At 40.3% G+C, this 12,737-nt stretch overlaps 2 protein-coding genes across 51 annotated transcripts in view; one reads left to right on the top strand and one right to left on the bottom strand.

Annotated features, from left to right (window-relative positions):
• The first annotated feature begins 68 nt into the window (after window positions 1-68).
• si:dkey-174n20.1 (uncharacterized protein LOC796174 homolog) lies at window positions 69-3,006 on the top strand. Its single transcript, XM_056263795.1, has 5 exons — window positions 69-83; window positions 152-309; window positions 580-822; window positions 2,172-2,474; window positions 2,611-3,006. Exons 2-5 carry the CDS (start codon window positions 189-191, stop codon window positions 2,868-2,870), a joined length of 927 nt encoding a protein of 308 aa, XP_056119770.1. The 5' UTR covers window positions 69-83; window positions 152-188; the 3' UTR covers window positions 2,871-3,006.
• Window positions 3,007-10,746: 7,740 nt separating this feature from the next.
• camk2b1 (calcium/calmodulin-dependent protein kinase (CaM kinase) II beta 1) overlaps window positions 10,747-12,737 on the bottom strand; it is a 73,323-nt gene continuing 71,332 nt past the window's right edge. For all 50 annotated transcript variants that reach the window (XM_056263740.1, XM_056263748.1, XM_056263755.1 and 47 more), the window contains one exon: window positions 10,747-11,254. The gene's annotated coding sequence lies outside the window, so the exon portion shown is untranslated. The remainder of the gene's footprint in view (window positions 11,255-12,737) is intronic.

Here is a 12,737-nt window from a genome sequence, read left to right as displayed (position 1 = left end):
ATATGACATGATTAGCGCACGCTTGCGCCCCCTACCCTCACGACTGTATGGTAAATCTAACGTGCGTGGTGCGTAGCTAATGGCTAGCTAGCTACACTATCCAGACTGTGAACACAGTGTCTGATGCCACCACAATACGTTTAAATAGGACAGATTAAATTGCCTTATGCTGGCTTAGCTAACAGAGCATGTATCTGTTATATACTATAATATCCGCGCTTTTGTGCTTTTTGATATTGAAATGGATGAAACGGAGGAGGTATTACATGGATGTGAAGAGGTTAGATGGAAAAACGGTTCTTATAACAGGTAAGTGAGTACTTTTGGCTTCATATCTCTGGCTATTTGAGTAGCATCTCTTAGTGTAACGTGATTGATAGCAAGTGAATGAATGTTGATACAGGTCATACAGGTAATATTTTAATAAAAATTTTTTTAAAAAGCCACACCTTCAGGTAAAGCTAAATCACATTGGTATGAATCATGTCACGCTGGTTTATTCTGGAAACTGGATTGTCCTGTATGGGAAAGCCATTCATTCCTATTATGAATGAGAGGTTTGAGACTTGTATGTTTCAGGTGGAAACTGCGGTATTGGGAAGGAGACTGCTGTGGCACTGGCTTTACGAGGTGCTCGTGTGATCATCGCCTGCAGGGACGAGGAGAAAGCGAGAAAGGCCGTTCGAGAAATCAAAGGCAGGAGCCACAATATGAATGTGCTATATATGGAGGTCGACCTGGCCAACATGAGGTCCATACGAGAGTTCTGCAAAACATTCCTACAAAAGGAGAAGCGGCTGGATATTTTGATCAATAATGCAGGTGATAATTGATGAATTTATATAGGCTATATATATATATATATATACTGTGCAAAAGTCTTAGGCAAGTTAGTATTTTCACCCCAAATAAATGGTTTTAATTAAATATATTTTGTAGTGTGTCAGTAGGAAATATCAGTTTACATTTCCAAACATTCCTTTTGCCATTCATAATCCAGTGAGATTTTTGTATGCACAACGAGTCTGACAACAGCCGGTGCTCCACACAGAGATCTGATCTCACCATCATCGAGTCCATCTGGGATTACATGTAGAAACAGAAAAAAAAACTGAGACTAAAGAACAGTTCCAGAAGAACTGTGGCAACATCTCCAATATGCCTGAAGAAACATCTGCATACAAAAATCTCACTGGATTATTACAAAATAATGGCAAAAGGAATGTTTGAAAATGAAAACTGATGTTTTCTACTGAAATACTACAGCAAAAGATATAAATAACCAGCTTAAAACAAAACATTTTTTGGGTAAAAATACTAACGTGCCTAAGACTTTTGCACAGTACTGTATATAAACATTTTCACTGTATAAATTAAGTCTTTCTTTATGCGTAAAAAAAGATATATAACTGTCCCTCGCACAAATATGATCATATTTTGTTATCTGTGGCATCTAAGGGTGTGTTCACACTTGTAATTAGGTTCAGTTGGTTTGTTTGTTCCGGACCAAAATAAAAAAAACCTTTTAGTCCTGGTCTGCTTAGTGTTCACATTGGCATTTTTAACACCGAACCTAAAGGCACAGGGATATAATCACAACCTGATTGGTCAGCTTTTATGGTGTATATTTTGTGTGAGTGAACTTACCAAACATCCAAAACAATGCTGTGTGCTGGGATAAATGCACTCGCTGTATGTGCGTAGCCTACATATGATGGTATTTTGACCAGCTGAGAACTCGTGAAGAGTTTACAAAATGTGTGAAGGAGTCAAAACAGCGGCAGGAATCCCTGCGTCACACACACAAACGAAGATCTGCTGCGAGGAGACACGGTTCTGACGCCTGTACTGAACTGTGAACATCGCGACTATGACGAGAAAAATAGGTATGCTTGAGCATTCTGTCCTTTTTAGGGTCACATCTTGTGACGTCATGTCCCGTTTTTGGTTCGTTTACATGTCTTTGGTCCGTGTTGCATTCATATTTAATTTGGAAGCGTACCGAGACCCATCTTTTCAGCGGTCTCGGTCCGCTTGTTTGGTGCGCTCCAGGGTTCGGATGGCAGCGTTCACACTTATTCAAATGAACGGAGCAATCGAACCAAACATGCCAAGTGTAAAAGTTTGAAAACCCCTGGTCTGAATGACTCAAAATCGCTATTTCCCCTCAGGTATGCCCAGCGTTCTCGACTGGACCGATGACAACTTCTCCATGTGCTTTGGCGTGAACCACCTGGGCCACTTCTTACTGACGAACCTTCTTCTCCTGCGGCTGAAAGAGAGCGCCCCGAGCAGAGTGATCAATCTCACCTGCTCCAGCTACAAGTACCAGAGGCTGAACTTCCAAGATCTCAACTACAACCTGTTCCCGTTCTTCACTTACTGCCGCAGCAAGCTGGCCAACATTTACTTCACACAGGAGCTGGCTCGCATGACGGAGGGGAAAGGAGTGACTGCGTTTGCCGTTCACCCTGGTGAGATCTAAAATATCGACGGACTTTCTCATTTTACCACTGTGAAAAAGGTTGTTAGGGTGTTCCTGAGTATGAGCTGTGATAATAGTGATCTTTACCTATCTGAACTGATCATTCTGTCTTTTGTCTCTTTCAGGTTACGTTCAGAGTAGCTGGACCTGTCATTACTCGATTCTGTACCGGATCCTTGTGCAGGTGGTGATGTTCATGTTTTTTGTCTCGTGTGAGGCTGGGGCGCAGACGGTGGTCTATTGCGCCGTATCAGACGAGGTGCTCCCGCACAGCGGAGGATATTTCACTGACTGTCAGCCGGCTCCTCTGCGAGCCTTCGCTAGAGATTCTGGAGTAGCAAAAAAACTCTGGGAGGCCAGTGAGAGACTAGTTAAACTGGCGTGATTACGATTTATAGATAAGATATAGAATGCCTTTTTTTGTTGTTTTCCTGTTTTATAAGCAGACTGATTCTTATGTTATTTATGGAACACAATGTTGTGAGAATGTGATTTTTATGACATACTGGTTTGAGTTTTGACTTTGTGTGTGTGTGTTTTTTTTTACAGCATAATTTATTTGGTTGTGACTGATGTGGTTATGAAACATGCAGTATTGAAAAGGACCCTTTTCACATTTCCGGATTCTCAGAAGCGGAAGTTGTCATGGTTGGGTAAACTTCTATAGCGGTGAATGGGAGAAAACAGCAGATATCATTTTTGCATTTCCATTTGCTCCAATAGCAAATGTAAAAACCCATTAACGTTTCCACGACTTTCCAAAAGAGGAAAGTCTTTGAAAAGGGTCCATTGCCTACATTTTTATTAACCGCTTTAATTAGCGAAGACTGGAAATAGGTCATCACAAATTCCACTTAAGAAGATGGAGGTTGGCCATTTATAAATGCAAACAAATCAATGCCTGATGTACACAAATCTAGCAGAACCACTAATGTTACAATAATGCATTTGGTGGACACTTTAATCCAAAGCAATTTTCATTTTATTCATACATTTTATCACTTCATGTCAAAGGTGAAAAAAAAAACAATGTAATTTTTTTCCCAGGGTAGACCTTTTAATTAAAATGTGTAGTTACACAGATTGAAAATAAAGGTAAAAAAGTGATTGAAAACACAGATTCTCATTTGCAATACAGTTTACTTAGTAGTTCACAAATGTTTTCCCAAATCTTTAATGGACAGACTGATGCTAACATGCTTCCTGAAATGTTGACTTCTACTCAAGCACAACACAAATTTCTATGATTTCAAAGATTTTACTTTATCCAGGCCTGGAAATGACCGTTTTAAAACACCATAATATAGAGTGCAACAGTCGGGTTCTGGAAATAATCATGTTTAACAGAGGAATTCATGGTGAAAAACCTACTCGGTTACTATCGTAACCTCAGTACCCTGAGATAGGGAATGAGTATTGCGTAGCTATACGCAGTGGGGAAACTCCCTTTCCTCGATTTACTGAAGCCTATATGTAAAACGCATTTGCAGCTGCACAGCCAGCCCCCTGAGCGTCTGACCCGCTCATAGGCTGTGCTGCAGCAACTGCACATCCAATGGCGCGGGCGAATCTGACGCACAACCAATAAGCTAGCCCAACGTCAGAGCCCGTCGAGGGGGCGTGCCCCGCCTATATAGACCCCCGAATTCGCCATTATAGCAGGTTATACGACTGAAGCGACAACTTCACCAGTTACCATAGTGCGGCCGGCTACGCAATACTCGTTCCCTATCTCAGGGAACTGAGGTTACGATAGTAACCGAGTAGTTCCCTTTCGAACGGTCACTTCGTATTGCGTAGCTATACGCAGTGGGGACACCATGCAAAACGCCGCACCCTGAGTAACTGGTTGTCCTGCCACTCAGGACCCCTGAGCTAACAGAACAAGCCAGAACCCAATAACATATGCATATACATGTATATATAACAGACCAGACACAGTCGGGTCTGAATAATATACATAAGTCAGTACCACAGAATATACTAACAAAACCAGACCCCGTCGGGATTATTAGTATAACTTTATTACCGGCCCGAAGCGGGTTTATATAATATGTATGTGATTATGCACAGTAATTTTTGTAGACAAGACCAGCCACTGTCAGGTCTCAATCAAACCGAAAGCACCTTCGCCTGCAGGGAAGGTACCTCCATATTATAGAACTTCATAAATGTGGAAGGCGAGGACCAGCCGGCCGCATCACAAATATCTTGAATGGGAAAACCAGAAGACCAAGCCCACGACGAGGCCATACCTCTGGTCGAATGGGCCTTGACACCTATGGGGCAAACCTGACCCACTGCGGTGTAAGCCAAAGAGATGGCATCCACTATCCATCTAGACAGTCTTTGCTTAGTGACTGGATCACCCTTAGATCGGCCCCCAAAGCAGACAAACAGCTGTTCTGATTGTCTAAAAGACGCAGAACGCTCCAAATAGATTCTCAACGCCCTGACAGGGCAGAGAAGATTAACCTCCCCATCCTCAGCAGAAGGGGGAAGGGCTAATAGCGTAATAACTTGTGCTCTAAACGGCGTTGAGAGCACCTTGGGGACATAACCATGCCTGGGTTTGAGAATGACTCTGGAGTCATCCAATCCAAACTCCAAACATGCAGGACTCACTGAGAGGGCCTGCAGATCTCCCACTCGCTTGATAGATGCCAATGCCAACAGGAGAGCAGTCTTTAGCCAAAGCGGTTTTAGATCAACCGACTGGAGCGGCTCAAAAGGTGGTCCCCTCAGGGCCCTAAGGACCGTGGAGAGGTCCCAAGGTGGCACCGAAGGGGGCCTGGAGGGGTTAATCCTCCTAGCACCCTTCAGAAACTTTACCACCAGGTCATTCCTTCCCAGTGATTGGCCAGCCACCAGAGCATGGTGCGCTGCGATGGCTGCCACATACACTTTGAGCGTGGACGGGGTGCGGCCCGCGTCCAGTAGCTCCTGCAGGAAGGCGAGCACCACTGAAACCTCACATGACTCTGGGTCAATACGATTTCTCGAGCACCAGCTGGAAAAACCCGACCACTTTAAAGCATAAAGGCGCCGAGTAGACGGGGCCCTTGCTTCAGAGATAGTGCTTAAGACCCTGTCAGGCAGGTCCCCGGATACCCGTTTAGGGGCCACACATGGAGGGCCCATAAATCGGGTCGGGGATGCCACATCGTTCCGTTGGCCTGTGTCAGGAGATCCTTCCTCATCGGAACAGGCCAGGGGGTCGTGTCCGACAACTGAACCAGTTCCGGAAACCATGGTCTGGATTTCCAGAGAGGAGCCACCAGAAGGACTGGGCATCCGCTCTCCCTGACCCGCTCGATAACCTGTGGGATCATCGAGACGGGGGGAAACGCGTAAAGGGGGCGGCTGGGCCAGAGATGAGCCAGCGCATCCCTGTTTTTCGAGAAGAACACCCTGCAGTGGGTGTTGGCTCTCGAGGCGAATAGGTTCTGCCTTATAATTTCAGTGGCAGGCCTTGCCTGGGCAACCAAATGTCATTTTCTTGATCAGTTTAACATTTTAATATATATTTGAAATAAAAACATAAAAATATTGCAAACCATAACAATGGACTCAACATATTTGGCAATTAATATACTCCTTGACAATAGGCCATTGGAGATTAAATATAGAAGAAAAATAAGGATATTTGCCATGATGCATTTAAATATCTGCGGCAGAAGAAAATCACATCACATAATGCTGGTCGCATGATTTTGTGATAAAACATTTTTAGTTTTCGGGTGTTTGGTTAGTAACATAGTTGACAGAATTTTTGCAGAAATGAATAAAATGAAATATTTTTTTATTTTAATGAAAATTTAATTTAAACTCAATTTATTAATTTAGGTAGGAAATAAATTTAATAAAGATATAATCCTGACTTTAACATTTATTGTCCATTATTTTGAACTCGTGACCCACTTCAAAATGCAAACATTGCAAAAACATAATTTAAAGGTGCAGTGTGTAGATTTTAGTTGCGATTTTTAGTTTGGTTCGGTTGCACTAATGGCTCAGCCCACTGCTCACCCCTCCCCTTTGAAGAAGCTACGGTTGCTAAAACGGGACAAACATATCGTCGTCTGAGACAGTAGAGAATAGCCAGAGTAAGCCAAGTTTCTGTACCACAGTCCATTAAAAACCACATCATGGATAAAGTTTACAAAGCCATAGTCAGGTGAGGATCAAGGGTCTTAATGTATAATATAATAATAGTAATCAGCTGATTGTCTCACGAACGTAACCAGCACATTTCTCCCCACATAGCAAACCCATAATACAGCGAGGGAGAAGAACCACATGAAACTATCCAACTACATATTTTTTTCTAACAGGGTAGTAAAAGTTTAGCTGGCTAATATAAGCTGTTACTGTGGCTAAGCTGGTTAAAGCGTAAAGCATTGTTTACACTCGACGCGCCCGCATGAGCGCAAAGGTGCGCGCGGCAAAAATGACATGATTGTAACAGCGCGCGCGCCTCCGCATCCCCTAGACACCATTTACTACACACAATAGGCTTTTTTTCTCTGATTTTGAAAACTCTTCGCGATCAACTTAAAATGCTTCCAAGATCGACTTGTCGACCGCGATTGACGGGTTGGTGACTCCTGTAACGTTACTGTTTTACGGTCAATAGTACTAATCAGCTGATTGTCAAAGCCATAACAGAGGGAGGGAGAACTAAGTTGCATGAAACAATCCAACTACATATTTTACACCACTGACAAGGGAAAAGTCACTACTCACGGTGTCTATGGCTAGCTTCTAGCTTTCTGCTGCTTCTCTTTCAAGGTAGTGACGAAACGCGCTCTGTAGCGCTGTGTGTTCGCTGTCGGCTACGGTAGAAACATGATGTCACAATATTATGTAGTTATGTAGATATAAATGTCTCATTCTAAGGTAATAAAAACATAACGGTTCATTGAGTAAGGTCTTTATACACCACTGAACACATAGTTATGGATCTTATATTGCATTTCTGTCAATAGATTCTCAGAAATATTACACATTGCACCTTTAAGGGACACAAAGGCAATTTCAAGCAAACTGAAAAAATAGGGTGGATAAAATATTGGTGTGAGATTATTGTATGCGTCCTCTTAAATTGATAAAATATGATTGATTACCCTAAATTATAGAATGACCATATTGTTTCTATATGTTTTTGCATATTTTATGTTTGTATGTACTGTATATGTGGTATAGTACTGCTGCCTGTCTTGGCCAGGATACTCTTGAAAAAGAGATTTTTAATCTCAATGAGTCTCTTCCTGGTTAAATAAAGGTTTAATAAATATTTGTAAAATCTTTCTAAGTGTTTAAGTCGATAGTTTTATATTTCCCCATCATCTGATTGTCATTCACAATGCTTCATGGGATTGTACTTCTTTCTCTCATAAAAGCCACACTCTCTTCTATCTGTCTTTTTTTCAAATACTTTTTTTTTGCTTTATTTTAAAGTTGGTGATGTTGTGAACTCTTTAACAAACACCTTTTTAAATCCCAATGGGAAAAAAGTTTCCAAAACCAAGGTCGCTAAAAAACTGGATAGGCACTGTTGCATTCTTTTCTCAGTTTCTCTTATGGTGGGGAACCCTTTCAAATATATTGCTTATCGATATTCAAGAAACATGCACACGATTCTTCAGTATTTAAATCATCTCATTTATTTATATCTTTTGAACACATTTGCTTAAGTTAGGGAATACACAGAGCATGTTTGAGAACAGAGCAATAACAAGAGTAAGAATCATCAGAAATCAAAGAGAACATTATCTTATACAGAAAAACTAACAGAGGGTTACTGTGAGAAAACTCAACTTCAGAGAAACTATCCGGTACTGTTTCCAATCAGAGAAATGACGTGACGGGTGGAATGGAAACAGTCCTGTGCTTAAAGACGGACAGTGTTGTTGGTGCAGGTGGAAATACGCTGGATCTCTGTTATCTACCGAGCTGTAATTGTTAAGTTAGTCAAAAAAGACTGATAAAAGCCATTCAGGTTTGGTGAGCATCCGCAAAGCACAAATAGCAGAACTATGTCACTGCCGATACAAATTTAGCTTAAAGTGATTTTGAAAAACCCATGCATATTTAGCTAATATTGCAAGTGCTTCTCTGAAGTCAAGCAGTCTCATACTAATGAGTAATCTTATAGTCGTTAATATAAACATCGGTCACCCTGCATTGACAACAATGAGCTTAATACAAAAGCATGCCGTAGAAATATCACCATTTCCATAATCTTAATATCATCGACATTTCGTAGCTATAGTATTCGTCATTTACACTCCCATTGTCAGCATCATTTTGGGACAAAAAAATTATATATATATATATATATATATATATATATATATATATATATATATGCACTTAACAAAGCTGGTAAAACAGATAAGAGAAAGGTTTAGGTAAACCAGCATTCAATAGAAAAATGAAATCAAATAAAGAAATAACACCAAACCTAGTGTTCAAGTGACTATCATGCAAAGAAATTCCAGCTGAAATGCAAGTAAACTGCAGTTTCAATACTGTGTGTCCTGTTTTAATAGTGATGTGCACTTTCACTCGTTAACATGTTTATTTCATTGCTAAACACACAGAGAACAGTACACTTTGTACATGCTGTTTTATTTATTTTTTTCGTCATTTTGTCTTTTTTTAAGGGAGTGGACAGGCGTGATACTTATATAAACACAGGTGAAGTCTTGCATGAGATAAAGCATCCAAGAATGAGACGCAACTGTAACAGAAGCAGGACACCGGAGCACAAACACACGTACACGTGCCTCACGGGGGTCGCTTTGTTTGGAAGAAGCCTTTTGATTGGATTTTAAAAATTCCCTCTTTTTATCCTTGTGAAAAGCGTTTCAGACAATTTCTTTCAAATAATAACAACAAAAAAGATCAGTAGTCATCATCGATATGACATGTGGCTCAAAAATAGTGAGTTTGAACATGAAACAAAGTGTGCGACGCACACAAACTTAAGAACCACGTAGAAAGTTGCGGTAATATAATCAAATAAATAAATACAACCGGAGGACACAATTAGTATACGAGTCTATATAAGGTCAATAAAATAGTCACATGACCAGGTGATGATGTCACACTGACACGTCCGTTCGCCATGATTACAAGCCTTCAAAAACAGACTGAAACCAGCGTAAAGTTGCGTACACTTCATAAACTATTTTTTACCATCTTCTGAAATATAAAACTATTGCTGCCGATTTTGACTACGGACCTTCGCATCATTCTTGAAAAGAATGCCCATCCAAAGGGTAAACAATCTTTAAAAAGGTAACAGGTCCAAGGTAACAAATTTCACTCTCCTTAAAAGTCTTGCACACTGACGACAAAATATATATAAACTCTCAAAAATAGAATGAGTAATATTGATAATAGTTAACACCATATGTTGCAAAAAATATAAATGATGAAACACAAAAGCAAAAAAAAAACAACCTCAAAAGAGCAAAACTATGCAACTCTGTACGCTTAAACCTACCAAAATTCTTCAGCTTTTACCAAATTTCACGAATTCATTGAACCAGCTGGTTTTTAATGGCCTCTAATAACTCTAAACCTACACTAAAACAAGCGTAGAGCCACTTTGAGAACAAACTGAATGATGTCATTGGACGTCCATATCTTTCCATAGTCCTAGAAAACACATGAGTGAGGAGGTCATTGGTTTGCCTATGATATTGGCATGTTCAGCTGAGGTATGGTTTTTATTCAGGTTTGATTCAGTCAGCCCAACTGTACAGGTGCTGTTCAGCTGAAAAAAATATTTAAAGAAATCGCAACACTAACATCTAATACTAATTAAATGTCATAGGTTACATATCAAGCATGATTGTGGCTTTCCAAAAACCAGGAATTGCTCTTTCAATATAAAGTACGCCAACTGAAATCCGGTGAATTATTTCAAATCTGTGCTAATGATGCGAGAAATAAAGCGGGAAGACCCCGAACGTCACGCCGTTCTCGATTAGGCTCTGGTGGGATCTGCCCCAAAACAGACACACATACCAACATATGCCCACTTACGTTTGAACACACATGGACAGACGCATCGGTTGGATGTGAATCACACTGAGAAGCCTGTACATAAACGCAGACCATTATTTATCCATATCACCACGGAAATGGCCGCTGTGGATATACTGAAAAAAATTCATGCTCTCTAAAAATGTTTAGAAAAGAAAAGTCTTACATAAATTAAAAATCATTGGCATTCAGAACATGATTGGTATAAGTGACAATTGTTTTTGTAATTAATACTAATAACAACAGTAAGAACAATAGTAGTAATAATAATAATAATAACAACAATTATATTGAAAATCTACACTGTGAGTGAGGACGGCGATTCAGTGTAACATTATTCACACTGGGAAGGTGCGACGGAAAGCGTGGTGTTTTACAGACGACTCGCTGAGGCCTTATTATCCGTACTAATCAAAGACTGTCCAACTCCACACAGCACATGTGCACAACAGGGGGAGTCTCTGCACGGGTGTAAAGATACAGGGAGGGAGGGGGTCAAGTTGAAGGTAAGACAGAAGACGACGCACAAAAGTGATTGGCAGGTGAGGTGATTGACAGGCGAGGGGGTCGGACCCAGTGTGCAGACTCACAGACACCCAGCACTGGGCTCGCTTTCCTTCCTCCCTCTCTTCAACTTCCCCCCTCCCTCACTCTTGCACTCTCCATTTCTGGCTGGACACTCTTGTCAGATGTGGCTACAATGAGCTCAACCTGAGGAAAAGAAAATGTGTTAACTGTGTGTCTTTAGTTTGCACAACAACAAAATTGCATCCGAGATATGCATACACAAATACAGAGGAGCTAGTTGTCATAAGGGTTGTATATCTCAGTAACGGGAAAAACCCAAACCGTGGTGAATAATAATATTCAAGGGACAAGACAACTATCTAATGAAGATTTTAAGTTTTGTTTCCCCTAATGGGGCAAGTTGTCACATGTGCTTAACATTTTATTTTATGTTTACTTCTGTTTGCAATCAATTTGAATTTATTATTTTAACTTTTTCCATTTGTGCCATTTCATGAATTCATGTGTTTCATAACTGTTATTATAGGGTTAGCTCACCCAAAAATGAAAATTCTGTCAGTAATTACTCACCCTCATGTTGTTCCAACCCCGTAAGACTTTCGTTCATCTTCGGAACACAAATTAAGATATTTTTGATTAAATCTGAGAGCTGGATCACTCCTCCATAGGCTTCTTAAGGGATCGAAACTGACCGGCCCAAAAGTTATGAAAGACATCGTTAAAATAGTCCGAGTGACTACAGTGGCTCAATCTTAAGTTTATCAAGCGACGAGAATACTTTTTGTGCGCAAAAAACAAACAAAAATAACGACTTTATTCAACTATTCATTTCCTTCTCTGTGGGCCGTGAGATTTCACGTAGTGATACTGCGCAAAGCTTCTAGGTTGCACGTCACACGTAGGCTCACTATTGGCCGATGCTGTTCATGTGTGTGATGCGTGACGTACAACCTAGAAGCTTTGCGTAGTTTCACTACGTGAAATATCATGGCCCACAGAGAAGGAAATGAATAGTTGAATAAAGTCGTTATTTTTGTTTGTTTTTTTGCGCACAAAAAGTATTCTCGTCGCTTGATAAACTTAAGGTTGAGCCACTGTAGTCACTCGGACTATTTTAACGATGTCTTTCATAACTTTTGGGCCGGTCAGTTTCGATCCCTTAAGAAGCCTATGGAGGAGTGATCCAGCTCTCAGATTTAATGAAAAATATCTTAATTTGTGTTCCGAAGATGAAGGAAAGTCTTACGGGGTTGGAACAACATGAGGGCGAGTAATTACTGACAGAATTTTCATTTTTGGGTGAACTAACCCTTTAAGTTAATTGCAGAAAAGGCATTAAATAACATTCAATTAACACATTTTTATGATAATTATGTATAATTTACATTTAAAATAAATGCTAAAAATGGCTTATTTCATATGTAAAATAGCATTTCATATTTCAAAACTGGATATTTTTCTTAAATTAGTGTCAAAAACACATGTTACCCACTATGACAACATGCCCTGCTACAGGCGCGTTTCTGTATTTGGTTGTGTTGTGAGCACACGTGTTGTGAAACTGATGAAGATGTTTTATTAATTTGCGGGTGTTTTTCTATTTGTATGCGTTTTCTTCAGTTGCAGTGCGTTGAGCTCTCTCTTCCACCGTACATAAGAGACTTCT

Source organism: Rhinichthys klamathensis, unplaced genomic scaffold (genome assembly GCF_029890125.1).
Source record: "Rhinichthys klamathensis goyatoka isolate OS25496 unplaced genomic scaffold, OSU_Roscu_1.1 h1tg000210l_1, whole genome shotgun sequence".
Lineage (NCBI taxonomy): Eukaryota > Metazoa > Chordata > Actinopteri > Cypriniformes > Leuciscidae > Rhinichthys > Rhinichthys klamathensis.
Note: the sequence above shows the minus strand (reverse complement) of the source record. Positions and strands in the feature narration are given on the sequence as shown.

Bases quoted from the DNA above. Each gene is read 5' to 3' on its own strand.
- si:dkey-174n20.1 (XM_056263795.1), top strand. From the start codon at position 189: ATGTATCTGTTATATACTATAATATCCGCGCTTTTGTGCTTTTTGATA. The intron at 310-579 runs GTAAGTGAGTAC...TGTATGTTTCAG, and splicing joins AAAAACGGTTCTTATAACAG to GTGGAAACTGCGGTATTGGG. The intron at 2,475-2,610 runs GTGAGATCTAAA...TGTCTCTTTCAG, and splicing joins TGCGTTTGCCGTTCACCCTG to GTTACGTTCAGAGTAGCTGG.